Source organism: Cebus imitator, unplaced genomic scaffold (genome assembly GCF_001604975.1).
Source record: "Cebus imitator isolate Cc_AM_T3 unplaced genomic scaffold, Cebus_imitator-1.0 Scaffold38, whole genome shotgun sequence".
NCBI classification, from domain to species: Eukaryota; Metazoa; Chordata; class Mammalia; order Primates; family Cebidae; genus Cebus; species Cebus imitator.
Genome location: NW_016107353.1, coordinates 3480231 through 3500888, shown reverse-complemented (window position 1 = coordinate 3500888; position 20658 = coordinate 3480231). Strand labels below are relative to the sequence as shown.

The following is a 20658-nucleotide window of genomic DNA, read 5'->3' as shown; positions in this document are numbered from 1 at the left end:
ATCTTGCATGTTCTTCACATGTACCCCCAAACCTAAAATACAATAAAAAAAAAAAAAGGAGAGAAAGAAAAGAGAGAGAGAGTATAGAGGGTGGTTACCAGGGGTCAGAGGGTGGGGACGATGGAGAGGTGATGGTGAAAGGGCACAAACTTGCAGTGATAAGATGAACAAGTTTTAGAGACCTAATGTACAATATGATGACTATAGTTAATATTTTTTATATACTTGAAATTGGCTAGGAGAGTCGATTTTTTTTTTGAGACAAAGTCTTGCTCTTGTCCCCCATGCTGAAGTGCAATGGTGAGATCTCGGCTCACTGCAACCTCTGCGTCCTGGGTTCAAGCAATTCTCCTGCCTCAGCCTCCCAAGTAGCTGGGATTACAGGCACCTGCCACCACACCTGGGTAATTTTTGTATTTTTAGTAGAGATGAGTTTTCATCATGTTGGTCAGGCTGGTCTGGAACTACTGACCTCAGGTGATCTGCCCACCCCAGTCTCCCAAAGTGCTGGGATTACAGGTATGAGCCACCATGCCCAGCCAGGAGAATAGATCTTAAGTATTCTCACTATACCAAAAAAAGGTAACTGTGAGGCCATGGACATGTTAATTAGCTTGACTGTGGTAATCATTTCATAATGTATCAAAACATGATGTACAACTTAAATATATACAATTTTTATTTGTCAATTATACCTCAATAAAACTGACAGGGGAAAATGATACAGAGGACAGGAATGGAGTCAGGAAAATAAAGTGGGTAGGAAAGATGTTATTTTTGACGTAAATAAATTGAGCTTGTGGACATCCAAGTGGAAATATGTGTTAGGGTTAGGGGTACTGAGCTGGAACACACAGGCAGAAAGGCTGGCACTAGTTAGTGAAATCATGCCCACTTGGTCATGGTTGGAATAGATTAATTCTCCTAGGAATAGTTAGGAGGTAGAGAATGTCATTGTCTCTCTCTACGAAAGAGAAAGTGCCTCGCAGTTGTGCAAGCTGATGGCCATCACTCGTCATCACTGCACCTTTTCTCCATCTGGAAGCTGTGAGCAGATTTTAACCGTTTCCAGTATTCAGGGATGGTTGTGTTCTGTTGGAGGAATAAATCAGCTGTTGGAATTAGGGTTTTTCCCTGAGTGAAGAGAATGTGATCCCATTCTACCTCTCACAGTGCTTCACAGTCTACAAACTACTTTCACAAATGAGCCCATTTTTTTTTCTTGTTATGCTAACCTTGTGAAGTAGATAAGGACAAGTATAATTAGCCCCATTACACAGATGAAGGAGCTGAGGCACAGGGAGTTTGAAATTTGCTAAAGGTCACCTGGGTAGTTAATTACAGAGCTCGGAGACAGACAATCTTGATTACAAGTTCAGCGCTCTTTTTATTCTACCTTGGGGCCTCCCTTTTCAGCAGTGCCCACCTCACAATATTTGACAGTGGTTTACACAGATAAAACTGTATCTCCCTCAATGTTACAAAGGCAAGCTTTCTATGGATTTTATTGGTGTCCAGCAAAACAGTAAGTTAGTCTTGTGGCATTTTTCTTCAATTTAGTTGTACATCTTTATTGTCTAGTGGTGCGAATTCACCTAAGCTTAGCTCTTAATATTCAAAATAGAGAGGAAGCTGGGAATCTGGAGCAAAGAAATACACACTGGAGAAAATGAAGACAAGGGAAAATATCCTTTTTAATCATGGACCTATCTCCAAGCAGGCTACTCAGCCTCTGGGGTTGTAGGGAGACTAACCTAATACAGTTCTTCTATCCCATCCCGTATTCTAGAATGGTGGTACAGAGAGAGCCAGCAGGTTGGAGGTAGAAGTTTAAAAATTACAAATTAAAAAAAAGAAAGAAAGAAAGACTTAGAGAAGCTTTAACTTCCTGGCAGCATCTCCAAAGAGGGGTACCCTTTGGTCCTGTGGTCAGTGGAAGCAGTGTCTGTCTTTAGACCTGGTTGGTTGACTTTCATGAGTTCCCAGTACTGGAAGTGCCCAGCACAAAGTGCTGGAAGATTTTTCTGAAGCTCCCAGCTGCTACAACATAACCCTCGATGGAAAAATGTTTTTGTTGGGTGTATGGAAGACTCATCAGTCTTCCGTCTCAGCACTGCCAGTTCTTACTGTCTAACATATACGAAAGAGAAGGAAAATGGTACTTCTCAAAACAAAACTAAAATAATAGCAGGAAATTGAGCCCTGGGTTTAAAAGCTCATAAGATATCATTTCCAGGGAAAAGGAACCACTCCGCCTTTTCTTTCTCTTGAGGCTTTTCTGTTTTCATAGTTTCTCCTAGTTTCATGACACATATTGTCCCTTCAGTGTTATCAGATAGTGCTTCTAAAACCTTACCTAGCCTATGATCAGTGTCTTTCTTCAGTTTCTAGCAAATTGATTGTGGATAAGACAGGTACACAGGGCAGGTTACTGGGGGACAGGTTAGAGGGAACTGACCTTGGAGACTGCATTTCACGTTCTTTTGACACTACTGGCCATAGTTCTGTACTTATCCACTAAAAAGTAAACTGGAAGTTCAAGTCTTTAGTTATTTCCTCCCTGAGAGATGGTGTTGGTTGAAATACTAAGTGAATAAATGAGCAAATGGAAGGAAGATATTAGCTGAAGCTGCCGTGAAGAGAGAGGTAGAATATGGGCCTGGCCTTGGAAGGGGGAGAGTCTTCATTCAGTGGCCATTTGTATATTGGCCTTGCACTACGCTATCAGGCCAACGCCCTGAAGACCTATTCTGAAATTTCCACCTGCCTGCACTTGTTGACTATGGCCATTTCTGTTCACTACCTAATCAATGAGTAACAAGAATTCCTCTTCCTCATCCCACAATAGCAAATAATAGTATTTACTCAAATAATAACAATTTTTCCTAATAAAAGAGCCCCCAGAAAAGCTACTTGGCGATCACTCTGCTACCCACGTTTCTGCCCTGGCATTCTGACAATAGTAGGTATGATAATAAACTTAGCCAACACATGCATGGAGCTGGGTGTGGTGGCTCATGCCTGTAATCTCATCACTTTGGGAGGCTGAGGTGGGTGGATCACTTGAGGTCAAGAGTTCAAGACCACCCTGGCCAATATGGTGAAACCCTGTCTCTACTAAAAATACAAAAATTAGCTGGGTGTGGTGGTGCATGCCTGTAATCCCAGCTAATCTGGAGGCTGAGGCAGAAGAATTGCTTGAATCTGGGAGGTGGAGGCTGCAGTGAGCTGAGATCATGCCACTGCACTCCAGACTGAGTGACAGAGCTAGACTCTGTAAAAAAAAAAAAAATATGCGTATATATATATACACACATATATATGTATATGTGTGTATATCTATATGTATATATATGTGTATATATATATATATAGGGACTCTCATTAGGATGGCTATTACAAAAAAAAAGTTGGCAAGGACATGGGGAAATTGGGACACTTGCGCATTGCTGGTAGGAGTGTAAAATGATACAGCTGACGGGGAATCTTTATGGCAATTCCTCAAAAAATTAAGCAGAATCACCATATGATCTAGCAATTCCCTTTCTGGGTATATATCCAGGAAGGAAAGCAGGTACCCAAACATATTTGTACCCCCACTTGCCTGCAGCACCATTCACAATAGCCATAAGGTGGAAGTAACAAGTGCCCATTGATGGATGAATAGATAAATAAAATGTGATGTATACATACAATGGAATATTATTCAGCCTTTAAGAGAAAGGAAATTTTGACACTTGCTACAACATGGATAAACCTGGATGACATTATGCTAAGTGAAATGAGCCAATCACAAAAGGACAAATACTGTATGATTCCGCCAACATGAGTTTCCTAGAACAGTCAGGTTCATACAGAAAGGGAAATGGTGGTTGCCAGGGACTGTGGGGAATGGGGAAGAGTGGGGAGTTAGTGTTTAATGGGTACAGAGTTTCAGTTTGAGAAAATGACAAAGTTCTGGTGTTGAATGGTGGTGATGGTTGCATACAATGTGAATATGTTAATGCACATGACTGCACACTTACAGACAGCTAAAATGGTACATATATGCTATGTTGTTGTTTTTTTTTTTTTTTTTTTTTTAGACGGGGTTTTCTTTTTTTTTTCTTTTTTTTTTTTTTTTTTTTTTTTTTTTTTGAGACGGAGTTTCACTCTTGTTACCCAGGCTGGAGTGCAATGGCGCGATCTCGGCTCACCGCAACCTTCGCCTCCTGGGTTCAGGCAATTCTCCTGCCTCAACCTCCTGAGTAGCTGAGATTACAGGCACGCGCCACCATGCCCAGCTAATGTTTTGTATTTTTAGTAGAGACGGGGTTTCACCATGTTGACCAGGATGGTCTCGATCTCTTGACCTCGTGATCCGCCCGCCTCAGCCTCCCAAAGTGCTGGGATTACAGGCTTGAGCCACCGCGGCCGGCCTGCTATGTATTTTTTTTAAACCACGATTAAAAAATTGGGGGCGAGTGTTGTGGGTCACACCTTTAATCTCAGCACTTTGGGAGGCCGAGGTGGGCCAATCAGTTGAAGTCAAGAGTTCCAGACAAGCCTGGCCAACATGGTGAAATCCTGTCTCCATAGAAAATACAAAAATTAATTGGGCATGGTAGTGCACATCTGTAATTCCAGCTACTTGGGAGGCTGAGGCAGAAGAATCCCTTGAACTCGAGAGGTGGAAGTTTCAGTGAGCAGAGATCGCGACACTGCAATCTAGCCTGGGCAGCACAGTGAATGAGACTCCGTCTCAAAAAAGTAAAAATTAAAAATAAAAATAAGGCAGGCAGAGGGTGGAATTATATGGAAGAGACAAAATATATTAATTTGTTTAATGCTTCACTAATGGACTGTTCTATTCTCTTCTTTTCGAGAAGCCAGATTTTACAAAGGGAGACTTTCAGAAGGCAGATGTGGTGCGGTTTTTTGTTGTTGTTTGGGAAGTGTATCTTCAGTGGGTTATTAAGATTCTGACTGTGGCAGGGACTGATGTCTATTTTCCATGGCAGGCTCAGCCTTAGCCATTACCACAGAGATCCTGAGCTCTGCCTTGACAGTGTCAGGCATTCAACAAATGTTCACGGATTTAAATGAAATGATGTGCCTTATTTTCAGTTATATGACCTGAAAGAGTCTTTGTTTGGTTTTGTTTTTCAAAGTACAGGAATAAATCAATAGAATTGAAAGGGTTTTGAGCCAGCTCCACCCATCTCTACCCAGGAATGGAATCATCTTTTAAAACTTGAATTTAACAGTTACATAGCACTTACTGTGAGCCAGAGACTATCCTAAAGGCTTTTGATAGATATATCAACTCATTTAATACTAATAAGCCTATGCCGTTAGGTACCATTGGTTCCCATCTTACAGATAAGAAAACTGAGGCACAGAGAAGGAAAGTTATACGACTATTAAAGTAGTGGACCTGGGATTCCAACTGAAATACCTTGTGGACCCAGAGCTCATGCTTTTAGTTACTGCACACCTGACTTTTTTAAAAATAGTAATGTACGAGACTGGGACTTTAATGACCCTGAAGTGGATTTCAAGGTCCAGAATGGAGAGTGGAAATTGGGGATGAAGATATTCCTTGATTATGATCCTGCCTCTCTACTCCAGCAACCTAGTTCGGTCCCTGAGATTTAATGCTGAAGCCACGGTAAGGGGCTTGTAGGTTTAAGGTCAAATTTTTTGAACCTAAGGAATTTCCCTCCAATTCTGTAGCAGCCCCTTAGTGACGAATCTGCTGTCCATCCCACGGGTTTTGCTATTAGAGGATTTTCTAGGTGATCAAGGCAGACGAGATGAAACACTATTACACTAACACTGACCAACGCTGAACCCTATGTAAATCTTTTTTTCTAGACTTTCTAAGATACGGCCCAAGACGAATCTGCAACTCTGGAGTGGAAGCCAGGGGGCGGGCTAAGCAGCGACCATTTTTGTTTTGCGGCCGTGCGCTCTCAGAACATCTTGACTAACAGGACCTCACGGTGAAGGTGGAGCCTATCAGAGAGCAGGGCGGGGCCTCGGAGACGTGATGATTCAAACTGGCTAATGATCTGGGCGCATCTGGCAGAAGTCGCCAATGAGCGGGCGTGTTGGGGAGGAGCGCACAAACGCTAGTGGGTTTGGTTGCACGGCGGCTTTGGCGCATTTTCGGCTGGTTTGATTCATCCATTTTGAAGAGACGGGGGAGCGGGGGGCTCGTCTGTTCCAGGGGCCCTGAACCAAAGAGCAGCGGAGTTTGAGAAGCCTGCAGCTCGGGGTTCGGCGGCAGCAGTCCCATCGGCTGAAGTTCGGGGGGGGTGGGGCGCCGAGCGCGCGGGGTGGGGGGGGTCCTGGTCTTTGGCTTCTCGACTCGGTCCTGTTTCGACAGCGAACATGTCGCGGCCTGTCAGGTCAGTGCGGAGTCTGAGGCCTGGAGCGGGTTGGAGGGGGCTGGGGGCGAGTGGTGAAAGAGTGGGGTACAGAAAGCTAGAGTCGTCCATCCCTGGTGCCACGCGCGGCCTCCTCCCTGTCGGGGCCCGCGCGCACCCTGGAGCGTGGGGGGCTCTGCTGGCGCGCGGGGGTGGCGGCTGCGCGCCTTTGCGCGCGCCCCTCCCCGCCCCGCGCCGCTGCAGGGCTCCGGTCTGCTCAGTTGCCTCCCCCACCCGTCGCACTGGAGCGGGCGGGGCGTCCCTGAACCGCCAGCGGCCGAAGGGGGAGGGGTGTGAAGTCAGCGCCCCCAAGAGGCCCCACCTCCTCGGGGCCGTCCCCTCGGAGCCAGCGCGGTGAGGCGGGCGGACTGGAGCTCCGCTCCCCGCCTTCAACGAGGAGGGGCGGAGGTACCCGTAATGCCCCTTCCCCCCGCGATTGGCGCGGGGGTGGGGGCCCTGAGCCCTATTTCTCTAGCGGACGGGGGTGTTCCAAGCAAAAAGGGAGGGGCAGCACTGCCACCGGGCCGCGAGTCAGTACTTCGGGTCGCTGCAGGCCCCGCCTCCCGGATCGGGCCGAGCGTAGGCGGGACCCGTTTTTACTCCCCCCCGGGCAAAAGTGAGAGTTCGGGACTGGATCCTGGAAAATAATGGGCTGCTGCCTCACTCCCCACCTCAGAGTTTTGAGAGAGTTAACCCCAAAGTTCGCTCTTTCTCTTGGACTAGAAATGTCCTTCCTCGGGGGAATGTCAGTATTCAGGGAGGTGCGGGTTAACAGCACGGCCCAAATCCCGTGTGGTTCTCGTTCCACTCTCACCCGCGTACGCGTCTCGGGATATTTTTGTAACCTCTCGTCCCCGAGTGACTTTAGTATTAAAAGGGCTAGGTTCGGGTAACCATCAGACTTCATTCTCGAAATTTCAACAAGTTTGCTGTTCCCCCCAGTGGTCGGTGGAATCGTCCTGTGCCATCCTCCAGGCTATTGTATGGAATGTGCCATTTATGGAGGGGTGTGGTTTAGTCCAATCTGTTGAGGCCTTAAAAAGGAGAGCTGTTGCAAATAAATATTACTTTTAATGTAAGGAATTGGCTTCTTTGCATAGTGTGTTTTCTGAATAAATAGATAAAGGCTTAGTTTTTAAATCTTTTAACAGTTGTTGCTTCCCTTTCATTCCAAGTTGTGTGGGAAATGGAAGTATCTTTAATTAGAGTTCAAAAGAGAGGTTTGGGACCCTGGAAAGGGTTTTGTTCTACACTGTGCTGTCTCCAGACTAGATCATCCTCCAGCTGGTGGTGGTATGGGACTGCGTACTCCTACACACGGGGTGGGAATGCGGAGAAAGAGCTGCTGCAGCTTCAACCAGTATCCGTGGTAACTCACTATATCTACTATGAAAAGTATGCTGGCCTTTTGGCAAGGAGTGTGGATAGCTCTTTCAGAGTATAGTATACATAACTTTTTTTTGGCATAAAACTTGACGGATTTATCCCATCAACTTAATGGAATGTTTTCTTTAGGATCAGGTAAAATGGACAATAAAATAAAGATTTCTTTTATGTGGAATGAATCTTTTGTCTTCTGGAAGTAATTAGTGTGTGGTCAAATTAGGTTATTTTTCTCCACCTTTTAAACTTTAGTTCACCAAGTTTTGATCTTATTTTATTGTAGTGACTTTCTTATCTCATCTGCCTGAATTTGTTTTTCCAGATTTAGGTATTGGAACGTGAACAGAACATTTTTACTGGAAACTTGGATTTTTAATATTACCATGTGGGGATATATATATATATATATATATATAGCACATTCTATCAGTGTTTTTGCAGGCATTGGGATTTTTGGACAACTTTTTTCTTAGTGTGTTGTTTAAAATAATTTTGACCTTGTTTATTGCCCCTAATTGAAGAGTGATGTTTATATGTTGTGGGGGTTTTTATTTTTCTGTGTTTTTTTTGCCATTTTCAAATTACTAATTTCAGAGCAAATTGGTTACTGGATATATTTTAGTCGTAAATTCTCTTTGTAATTATTTTTTAAAGTAAGTCTTTATTCATGACCAATAATAAAGCAGAAATAATTAAACTTGAGTTTGGTGGTTTGTTAAATTTTGCAATAAAATCCTGACTTAGGGAAATACTGTTGTTTCAAAGTGTAATTGAAGAATCTATATTACCTTAGTGCATTTAACATCAACAAAAAAAAATGTGATAGACATTGACCTGATTTCAGAACAGCCTTGTTTTAAAAACAACAAAAAAGCACAAGTTAGAAAATATTGTCACTCTGTCTTCTCTTGGGGTATTTCTGCCCTTAGGCCTTTGTATAATTTTGCAGTTTTTCTGGTTCTCTTTTTACCATAAGTATTCGTTTTTATTTTAATATAAACCTAAACATTTTAAGAGCATTTGGAAATGTACTAATGGCACCTTAACATCAATTTCCAAATGAAGGGTATGGTGGGCCTGTTGGCTACTGCATGATTTTAGATAGACCTGTGTCTAGCACGTTATGTTTAAGTAACTTTGTTCATGCAAGATTGCTGTCTTTACCCTTTACAGCGGCTGCCTTCTAAATGAGAGCTCAAACATTTTAGACCTTGGATTCAAATTAATAGCTTAAAATGACAGTCTTGGAGCTAGGAAGAGGTTTAGGCAAACTCACTTTATTAAAGCCAGTTTAACGGGGACCTGAATAAGTGAGGTGCCTTGCGTCACACACTAGCAGGTGCAAACGTGGGGCGGAGACCCTAGATTTCCCAATTCCAGTTCTGCTTGTCCCCACCCTCATGATCTCTGTACCTTCTGCCCAATCAATATTAAAGTTAATGCTGATTAAAGAACATAGTGTATAACATTTTTAACTTTTCAAAGTGCTTTCATGAGTCAACTTTGTGAGGAAGGAAGAAAAATGCCATTACTTGTAAGAGGTGAGAAAGAAAGCTCAGATTTAGTGACTTGCCCAGACTAGAAACCAGATTTCTTGAAATACAGCTTTGTTACACTCTCCAGAGAGCCTCCTCCCTTACTGAAAGTGATTCAGATTGCTCAAATTAATCTTTTTGCTTTTCTTTGTAACCTAAGTGTATTTGATACCTTGTTTTTTGTTTAACACTTGAGATTATCAGAAACCTTACTATTGAAAATTTAGATGTGAAAACATAAGCACTTACAAGTGGTTATAAAATTTATTTTATTGTTTGTCATGTTTATAAGTAATGTTGAGAACAGCTTTCCCAAGATTCCAGTTTGCTTTTTTTTCAAAGAGAATTGTTTGGGCCATGCCTGGATTCTAAAAATTAATATTCTCTCCCCCAAAACAATTTGTTTCAAGAAGTCCCAGAAACTTGAAAAGGGAAAACCTAAAACTTGAAAGTTCAAGTTCAAAATTTGTTATCAAATGTGTACACGAAGACACAAGTTTAATATGGTTGTAGATGAGACTGGCTCATTCTCTTATTCTCTGTGTGTGCGTGTGTGTGTGTGTGTGTGTGTGTGCATGTGAGAGAGAGTGTTAACCTTGGATCTATGCTTTTTTTTAATTACATGTCACTTTCCTCTAAAAAGACATTCCTTCAATGATAAGCCATCAAAGATACCTTACATAATTTAATTTACAAATTTATTTATTTATTTATTTGAGATGGGGTTTCCCTCTTGTCCCCCAGACTGGACTGCAATGGCGTGATCTCAGCTCACTGCAACCTCCACCTCCTGGGTTCAAGTGATTCTCCTGCCTCAGCCTCCTGAGTAGCTGGGATTACAGGCACCCACCACCACACCCAGCTAATTTTTGTATTTTTAGTGGAGACAGGGTTTCACCATGTTGGCCAGGCTGGTCTTGAACTCCTGACCTCAAGTGATCCTCCTACCTTGGCCTCTCAAAGTGCTGGGATTATAGGTGTGAGCCACCGCGCCTGGCCAGGAAGTTAATATAAGAAAAATACTCACTTTTGCTCAACATACATGTAATTAATTATCTGAAAATTACAATACAATGTTTAAAATGTTTTTTTTTAATCACCATATAACATGATAAGCTTAAAGAATATGTTACTGTTATAGAACTGTAATAGCAGAGCTAAGGTTTGAACCCAGACCTGAATACAAAACTAGCATTTTTTCCATGGTACCAGTCTTTCTTGCCTAGTATTCAGTGTGAAGATGGTCAAGTTTTTTTTATTTTATATCTCTTCGATGGTGGATATTCTATATGCGTTTTTAGCGCTCTATATAAAACATTATAGGAAAAACAGCCAAAATGTTTAAGATGAGCATTTTTGCTCAACTCAGCATTTAAAATAATTTTCAGAGTTCCTTTTTTGAGACAGAATCTGTCTCACTGTCACCCAGGTGGGAGTTCAGTGGTGCGATCACAGGCTCACCGCATCCTCTACATTTCATACTCAGGTGGTCCTCCCACCTCAGTCTTTCCAGTAGCTGGGACTAAAGTTGTGGCCCACCACATCTGGTTAATTTTTTGTAGGCAGGGTTTTGCCGTGTTCCCCAGGCCGAGAGAGGAAATTAAAAGCACTAAATTAAAAAAACAATAAGAAGTCCAGTTCCTTCTACTAGTGATGACTGTAAACCCAAGGAGTTAAAGTGTAGAGATAATAGCAAGGCTGGATTGAGACTGCATAAGTTTTAGCCGTTCTCCTTTTTACTATTTGTATTTACGGTATTTGATTCTACAAAGAATGTATTAGAAGTCCACATTCCTAGTTTGAAATCATTGGGGCCATATGTGTTTTTAAATTTTTTGAAAAACTGGGAATTCCCAAAGGTAACAGGATGCATGTACTGTATAGTAGTAATGTACCATCGCTAGTTTAGGGTAGAACTCCTATAAACACTTTTATAGTTCTAATGAACTGAGGAATTTTCACACTAAGACTGTAAAAAGCCTCATATTTAGGTCATGTTTTGCCACCATGTAAGTTATGAAGATTTTCATAACTTTTTGGATTTCTAAATTGTTGGTTAGTGATTGAGGACATTTAACAGCTTGAGCTGAAAAAAAATCACTTCCAGACTTAATAGAATTATCAATTGCTGAGCAACTATTAGGTGCTAAATATTTCACCAGGTAATTTATACACATTTCAAAATCATGCGCAAGGCATATATTATGCTCATTTCATGTTAGTCCTGAGGCTAGGATAAATAAAGTAACTGACACAGTTCACCCAACTATTAAGAGATGAAGCAGGAATTTGAATCCTCGTGTGAACAACCCAAAGCCAGTTCGTGATCTTTTCAATGTGACATTGTCACAGGGTACACTTTGTCGTCTTTGGAGGGAGTTAAGTTCATGATAAAACTTTTCTGGGGAGGAAGAGGTGAATATATTAAGAGGTTAAGGGGAGATACACCTGATGGGAGGCAAAACCAATGAAGTGTTTAGTGTGAGTCTTTGGGGGGGGCGGGAAATGGTGGCATTAAGTTTATACATTTAAAAATATGAGGGCATTTCCCCATGACTAGGCGATTCCAAAGCCACCTAAACGACAAAAAGGAAATGAGGGGTTTATTTTACGTAAAAATATAGATGCAAAAATGCTGAACAGATGATTAGCTAACCGAAACCAATGAGTACAGCAACTCACTGTCATCAGTAGGTTCTTGGAAACTTCCAACTTTAAGCAAAATGATACACAGTAAGCAAGTTCTTGAATAATATTTTGTTATAATGATGAGAAAGTCTCCCGCAACATTTTGCTTAAGGCCACAGTTTCCAAGAGCCTATCAATGATGTTAAGTGAGAACTTAACTGTATGTGATCTTGAATGTCATGAATATACTGAAAATATGTGTATATTATATATACACATATTTTATACATACATATGCATATAAGATATATATACACTTTAATACATATATATTTTATATGTATATATACACACACACATACACATGAGACAGGTAGGGTTTGTCCCAAGAGCAAAACAGTCTGTGTGAGTCAACATACTGAGAGACTAAAGGAAAAACTATTGGATTTGAAAAAGGTTTAATACCTATTATCAAACCTAATGAATTAAAAAATTAGAAGGAAATGATTTACTTGACAAAGGTTACAAAGAGGTTAAGTGGTTGAGTTTTTAGTGTTTTAAGTCAATTAGCGATTAAAACTAGTTCTTGGGGAGGGGTAATCCTAGCACAACAAAAGCAGCCCTGGGTATCAGGAAAAAGATTTCAGCTGCTTCTAGGTTTATATAATGGAGATGTTGAATTCCACTGGAGTAACAGTACCTTGCAGTTACAAAGTATTTTACAGTTTTTCAAGCTTTTTCTCACTGGCTTCTTCCAGCCCAAAAAACACCATTAGTTAAGAAATAGAAAGCTAATTTTGAATAAACGATTTTGCTTTTTGGGGTTTTTTGGCCTGTTTTTCTCAAAAACGTAACAAAGTCACCATACTCTGTAACTCTGGGATACTGTGCCTATTGTAGTCTACGTGAATGTTGTCCCTCTAGAGTTATATGATTTGCAGTCTGCATAACCAAATGGGTTACTTTGCAAACGAACTTAAAAGTACTGAGCATGCTGAAAAGTGTTGAATTTGCATTTTTAAAACAATTCTTAGCTGTAAAGAGGAATGTGACCTTACTCTATATTCAGAAGCAGCTTTTTGGATTGTTGAGATTGGAGACTGTACCTAGGAGCCTCGCATGTTGTACACAATAGGAGGAAACGTTTAGCACAAGACCACTTTGGTCAAACTGGGCATTCCTTTGTTTTTTGGGAAAAGTTTATTGCTGTCTAGATTGTAGAAAGTCATATTGATCATTAGAGTTATATTGCCATGTTTCAAAAGAACTGGTATTTAAATGGTCATAATTATAGGTGTTTGAAACACTTTAAATGAAGAGATCACAGGCTGCTTAAGAGTGTTTCAGCTAGGTATTATCTATTATTTGAATTGTGTTATCTGTTTAGTTATGTGCTAAGCAAAGTGATCTTCAGGGAGCTTTCTTTTCCAGCTCCCTTTTGTTGGAGTGTTCTGGGTCACAATAAAATGACTTAGAAAATGAACTACTCAAGAAACTAAATATTTAGCTCCACTGAAAAAGTCCATCCTGCTGTTTCTAATGCTGGGGTAACAGGGCTGCCTGTCTTCCAAGGACTTGATGCAGCACTGGAGATTGATAACCTCTCTTACTTGAGTGACTACTGCTTTCTTACAGAGAAACTTGATTCTGTAAAATCAGAGACTATCAGAAACTTTACTGTTTGGAATTATATCAGTAAAAATGAAACGTCATACTTTTGTCAGAAAGACCTAAGTCATTTTGACACAGAACTAGCCTTGATTTACAGCTTCAGAGCTTTGAATAAGGGGTTGTTAAACAGAAAGTAATGCATCTATCTTAACTTCTTTCCCAGGAAATAGGACCTTAGTTCCACTCTGCAGTCCAGACCTGATGTTGATCCCTTTAACACAGTTCTGTGCTTTTGGTCTATCAAGACACTGCTTCATTTATCTTAGTCCTACCCTTCCCCAAAATTCTATAACTTTTTCTATTACATAAGATGCTCCACACTTCTCTCATGTGCTTGTCCTTCATTGTATTGAGTCAATAAAACTAACTTTGTCAGGCTACAGTTTTGTTCCTAGAGATCGAGTTAGACGGTTTGGAAGATACGACCGAGGTTTCCAAGACCATGGGACTCTACTTAGTAATTGCACATCTGAGACCCCTTCAGTCTCACACATTGGAGGCTTCTCTGTCCCTAGTTGCATAGGTTTTACACTAAACTTCCATTGGGAAAAATCTAACCTAGCCGACATTATTTATCAAATACTGTATCTTATGCTCATTGAAATTTGTGTGTGACTTTAAAACATCTTCCCATATGGTGAAACTGAACATGGTAAGTTGTAAAAGTAACTTGAGTCTTGGAAATAAGGAGTGCCTTATGAGAGTTAATACTTATTCATGGGGCTAAAGCATTAACAAGTTGATTAAAAAAATTATAATGTATGTTTATATTTAGTAGGAGATTGTGACATTTATCTAATAAATGTGTCTGGCTCATCACTCAGAACACCTTTACTCACTTCCATTTTCTGCAGAAATTAGAGACCGAGGCCGTTTGAAAAAATTAGATTTTTTCTATAATTTTCTTGGGGATTTTTTTATTTTTGCTTTCTCATATCTTGTGGCTTTGTTGTGGATTTTATATTTATTTATTTTTCTTTCTTTTCTTTTTTTTTTTTTATTGAGCCTCACTTTGCTGCCCAGGCTAGAGTACAGTGGCGTGATCTCAGCTCACCATAACCTCTGCCTCCTAGGTTTCAGTGATTCTCCTGCCTCAGCGTCCCAAGTGGCTGGGATTATAGGCACCTGACACCATGCCCAGCTAATTTTTGTATTTTTAGCAGAGACAGGGTTTCGCCATGTTGGCCAGGCTGGTCTGGAACTCGTGACCTCAGGTGATCCACCCACCTCGGCCTCCCAAAGTGCTGGGATTACAGGCATGAGCCACCATGCCCATCCTATTTTACTCATTTTTTTTTTGAGACAGGGTCTCAATCCGTCACTCAGTCTGGAGCGCAGTGGCCCAACCTCAATGCAACCTCAGCCGCTTGGGCTTAAGCAATCCTGCCCCCTCATTCTCCTGAGTAGCGGGGACTAACAGGTGTACACCACCATGCCCAGCTAACTTTTTTTTTTTTTTTTTTTGTATTTTTAGTAGAGATAGGGTGTCACCCCGGCTGGTCTCCAACTCCTGGGCTCAAGCATTCCTGCCTCCTCAGCCTCCCAGAGTACTGGGATTACAGGCGTGAGCTACCATGCCCGGGGGGATTTTATATTTAAAATTGTAAATAGGACGGGCCAGGTGTGATGGCTTATGCCTATTATCCCAGCACTTTGGGAGGCCGAGGCAGGTGGATTGCCTGAGTCCAGGAGTTTGAGACCAGCCTGGCCAACATGGTGAAATCCCATCTCTACTAAAAATACAAAAAGGTTAGCTGGGTGTGGTGGCACACAACTATAATCCCAGCTACTGGGGAGGCTGAGGCAGGAGAATTCCTGGAAACTGGGAGGCAGAGTTTGCAGTGAACCAACATCATGCTGCTGCACTCCAGCCCAGACAATGGGGAGACTCACAAAAAATGAAATTTATTTAATTTTCATTAAAATTAAATAATTTTATTTAATGATTTTTCTTTAAGCAGGATGATATAAAATACAGTTAAAACAATGTATTTTAGGCAAAAGGAACTTGAAGGTCAAGATAAGTGAAGCTGTTCTAAGAAATTACCCAGAGTTGGCTGACACAGTGGCTCACACCTGTAATCCCAACACTTTGGGAGGCCGAGGAGGTCGGATCACATGAGTCAAGGAATTCACGACCAGCCTGGGCAGTAGGGAGACCTCATCTCTACAAATTTAAAATCAGCCAGACATGGTGTTGCATAACTGTAGTCCTGGCTACTCAGAAGCCTGAGGCAGGAGGATTGCTTGAGCCCAGGAGTTTGAACTAACTTTGGCAACATGCCAAAACCCCATTCTTACAAAAAAAAAAAAAGAAAAAAATCAGCCAAGCATGGTGGCCAGTGCCTGTAGTCCCAGCTACTGGGGTGTGGGAGGATCACTTGACCCTGGAAGGTCCAGGCTGCTATTAGGTGTGATTGTGCTTCGTTACTCCAGCCTAGGCAACTCAGTGAGACCCTGTTTTCAAAAAAAAAAAAAAGTTACTCTGAGTTGTGTTCAGGCATTCTGTCCTCAATATTTTTATATGCTGAGAAAATCTTGCATGTGAGATTTTTAAATCATCTTTGTGGGTAGAATGGAAAGAGGTAAATGTTTCAAATTTTAAAGAGAAGGCAGCAGTACTTGGTGTGCAGCAACTTTAATTGCACCAGTTCTTTGGCAGAATTAGATTTGTAAAGACTTAGAAAAGGAAAGTTTGAGAAGCTGCATCACCAGTGATGTGTGGATTATAAGGTTGGAAGTACTTAGGTTGGAAAATTGCTTTCACCACTTAATGGCTTGTAGTCAAGTTACTTGGTGTTTTGAGCATTCTTTTCCTCAGAATTAATTACTTGTGGCATTAGGGTGAGAATTAAATGACAATTTAGGTAAAGTAACTAGTACATTTCAAATATCTGAAGTAACTGCTGTTATGATTATTAATGAAAGTCATTGCAGATTCACACACAAGAAAAGGTCATATAGATCAGCAGTCTTCATAATGTTTGGTTTTGGAGATATCTTAAACGTTTGATGTAAATTTTATGTAGTCATTTATTTGAGACAGGTTCTCCCTCTGTCAGTCTGGCCAGAGTGCAGTGTCGTGATCTAGGCTTACTAAACCTTCGACTTCTGGGTTCAAGTTACCCTGCCACCTCAACCCCTACAGTGGCTGGGACTACAGGCACACGCCACCACACCCAGCTTTTTGTCTGTTTGTTTTTTTGTAGAGATGGAGTTTGTCCATGATGCCTAGGCTGATCTCTGATCTCGAATTTATGGGCTGAAGTGATCTGCCCACCTCAGCCTCCCACAGTGCTGGGATTACAGGTGTGGACCACCACACCTGCTTCAAATTTTAAGTATAATTTTGGGCCAGGTGTGGTGGTTTAGGCCTGTAATCTCAGCAGGATGGAAAGATTGCATGAGCCCAGGAGTTGGAGACCAGCCTGGGCAGCCTGTCTACAGCATGTCTCTGGGCATGATAGTGTGCACCTGTAGTCCTAGGTACTCTGGAGGCTGCAGTGAGCCACTGCACTCCAGCCTGGGTGACAGAGTAAGAACCTGTCATTTAAGATAAATAGGCTGGGCATGGTGGCTCACACCGGCAATCCTAGCACCTAGCGAGGCAGGTGGATCACTTGAGGTCAGGAGTTTGAGACCAGGCTGGCCAACATAAAACCCCATCTTTACTAAAAATACAAAAAAAAAAGCTGGGCATGGTGGCAGGTGACTGTAGTCTCAGCTACTGGGGAGGTTGAGACAGGAGAATTGCTTGAACCTGGGAGGCAGAGGTTGCAGTGAGCTGAGATCACGCCACTGCACTCCAGCCTGGGCGACAAAGTGAGACTCCATCTCAAAAAAAATAAATAATTTAAAAATACATAATTTTTTAGTTAAAGTTTACCAGTTTCCTTTAATGTGGAATTTTCAAAGCTTTTCACATTAAAATTCACTTTGGGACGGGTGCGGTGGCTCAGGCCTGTAATCCTAGCACTTTGGGAGGCCAAGGTGGGTGGATCACCTGAGGTCAGGAGTTCAAGACCAGACTGGCCAACATAGTGGAACCCCATCTTTAAAAAAATAAAAATAAAAAATTCACTTTGAATGTTTATTGGGGTGGTAATATTGATAATATCTCATTGATAATTACCAGAAAGCCATTAGAAAACCTATTTTGGCAGAACACAAGTTGGACAATTATGCAATAAGATAATTTTAAAAATATAAGAAATGTATATCTATAAAATCTTTTTGATTAGCTGTGTTTAATTTTATGTTTCCTGGGAAGATTTTGTTTGAGCAAAAAGTGTTTACTGCTAAAAAGTTTAAAGGTCACTGATTTAAATGAACTAATTTCCTTTTTTAAAAAGTTTATTAGAGCAAAAGAATTCTTTGAAAATACCAAGTTTTTATTTCAACAAGGCTTTTGACAGCTTCACATAAGGTCCTTGTAAGATGGAGAAATATGGGCAAAGTGATAGTTCAGTGTGAGGGACTTTGACTGAGCAGCCTTACCCAGAAAGGGCTGACAAATAGATTGTTCTCCTGGAAGACCGTTTCCACTGATGACTGAAAGGGTTCTGTTCTTGGCATATCTTCTAATTAATGATATGGATGAGGACACTGATGGTGTACTGATTAAATTTGCAGATGATAATGAAGTTGGGGAGTAAATAATATGTTGAAATGGTAGGATCAGGATACCAAATGATCTTAGATTATGGAAAAGGAGGTTTTAGTCATTGGAATTACAATACGTAGCAGACTGAATGATGGAACAGTCCAAAAGGGAACTGAAATCTTAGGTTGTATTGAAGTATAGCATTAGAATAGGAAGAAGAGAGTCATAATCCTGGTCTGCTCCCCATTTCCCATTTTTTTAAAACGATATTATATTTCATTCTGGGCACTGCTTTAATATTTACTAAATCCAAGGTGGTATGGAGGAAAGCAGCTAGAGCATGAAGAGAGTACTTGAAATATGAGGAACTGTTAAAAAGGAACCCTAGTATTTAGCTTCAAAGAGAAAGTGGGAATAGTCATATAAATTCAAGGAATGCTCTGACGAGGAGGGGTTAGATTTAGACCATGGTAATCCCAGGAGGTAGAACTAGATAGGACCGGTTGAGTGGACATTAGAGGCAGATTCATCTCATTGTAAAGAACTATTTATTATTGGAATTTTCTTAGCATAGGCTGCCTTGGGGATCATGAGAGTTTCTCAGTCATTCCCTTCCAGGGGTATTTGTTGACAGGATACAAGCTAAAGGTTGAGTTAGATTGTCTAGGGTCCAGTAGCTCTACTGCATATAATATTCTTGGTACCACCATATCTCCCACCCCCACTACCATCAAACTTTGATAGGTTTTATGAATGCTTTAAACTTAAAAAATGAGCCAGGGGCAGTGGCTCACGCCTATAATCCCAGCACTTCGGGAGGCTGAGGTGGGCGGATCACAAGGTCAGGAGTTCAAGACTAGCATGGCCAACATGGTGAAACCCTACCTACACAAAAACTACAAAAATTGGTCATGCATGGTGTCACACACCTGTGGTCCCAGCTATTTGGGAGGCTGAGGCAGGAGAATCACTTGAACCTGGGAGGCGGAAGTTGCAGTGAGCCAAGATTGCACTACTGCACTCCAGCCTGGGTGACAGGGCAAGGCTCTGTCTCAAAAAAAAAAAAAAAAGATTGAAAATCTTTTGGCCTAAATGGTAACCTGAAAACTTTGCCGTAAATTCAGAAATAAAAATAAGGAAGGCTGAATGTGGTGGCATATGCTTGTAATCCCAGCACTTTGAGAGGCTGAGGAGGGAGGATCACTTTAGGCTAGGAGTTCAAGACCAGCCTAGGAAACAGCAAGACTTGGTCTCTACAAAAAAAATTCATTATTTAACTAGCTGTTATGACACACACCTGTAGTCTCAACTCCCCAGGAGTCTGAGGTGGGAGAATTGCTTGAATCCAGGAGTTTGAGGCTGTAGTAAGCTGTGATCACACCACTGCACTCCAGCCTGGGCGACAGAGCATACCTTGTCTAAAAAAAAAAAAATATATATATATATATATATGTGTGTGTGTATTCATTGCATTTTAGTGAAATGAACAAGAAAACAAAGACAGTCTTTCTAACTGATATTAGACCCAGTACTCTTAAGACTTACATATTTTGAAAGAATTATATCCAAATAAGAGTTAATTATGTGTTCAAAATTACAGTGGTGTTCTAGGTGGGACAAGTTAATACTTATAAATAATAATAGCTATTACTGATATTTGTATACCTTGCATAAATGTTCTTAAATGTTCTCAACGCTTTTGAGAGGGATTGTTGTTCCTCTTTTCCAGATGAGATTGAAGTTCAGTGAGGGGAAGTAACTTGCTTGAGGATATACAACTTGTAAGAGTCAGGATTCAAATTCAAGAATATGTGTTTTTTTGTTTTGTTTTGTTTTGTTTTTTTGGCGGGGAACGGAGTTTCGCTCTTGTTACCCAAGCTGGAGTGCAATGGCGCGATCTCGGCTCACCGCAACCTCTGCCTCCTGGGTTCAGGCAATTCTCCTGCCTCAGCCTCCTGAGTAGCTGGGATTACAGGCACGCACCACCATGCCCAGCTAATTTTTTGTATTTTTAGTAGATACGGGGTTTCACCGTGTTGACCAGGATAGCCTCGATCTCTTGACCTCGTGATCCACCCGCCTCGGCCTCCCAAAGTGCTGGGATTACAGGTTTGAGCCACCGCGCCCGGCCCGAATCTGTGTTTTTAAACTCTGTGCTGTATTGAAATTTTATGCTATCCTCCAGTTCTAGTTATTAATACTCATTTTACACTGAAGAGTTAATTTAGCTTTGGCATTTAACTTAATACAATCATGTGTCACATAGCACCAGGGATACATTCTCAGAACTGCATTTTTAGGTGATTTACAAACCTTATAGCATGTGTTTCCACAAACCCAGATGGTACAGTCTTCTGCACACCCAGGCTGTATGGTATAGCCTATTGCTCCTAGATTACAAACTTGTATAGCATGTTACTGTACTGAA

The 20658-nt window shown here is 41.3% G+C and overlaps 1 protein-coding gene across 2 annotated transcripts in view; it reads left to right on the top strand.

Moving 5' to 3' along the window:
- The first annotated feature begins 6077 nt into the window (after positions 1 to 6077).
- Positions 6078 to 20658, top strand: part of NUCKS1 (nuclear casein kinase and cyclin dependent kinase substrate 1) — a 32199-nt gene continuing 17618 nt past the window's right edge. For both annotated transcript variants that reach the window (XM_017525462.1, XM_017525461.1), the window contains exon 1: positions 6078 to 6392. In XM_017525462.1, coding sequence (XP_017380951.1) covers positions 6376 to 6392 — 17 coding nt within the window. In that variant the 5' untranslated portion in view covers positions 6078 to 6375. The remainder of the gene's footprint in view (positions 6393 to 20658) is intronic.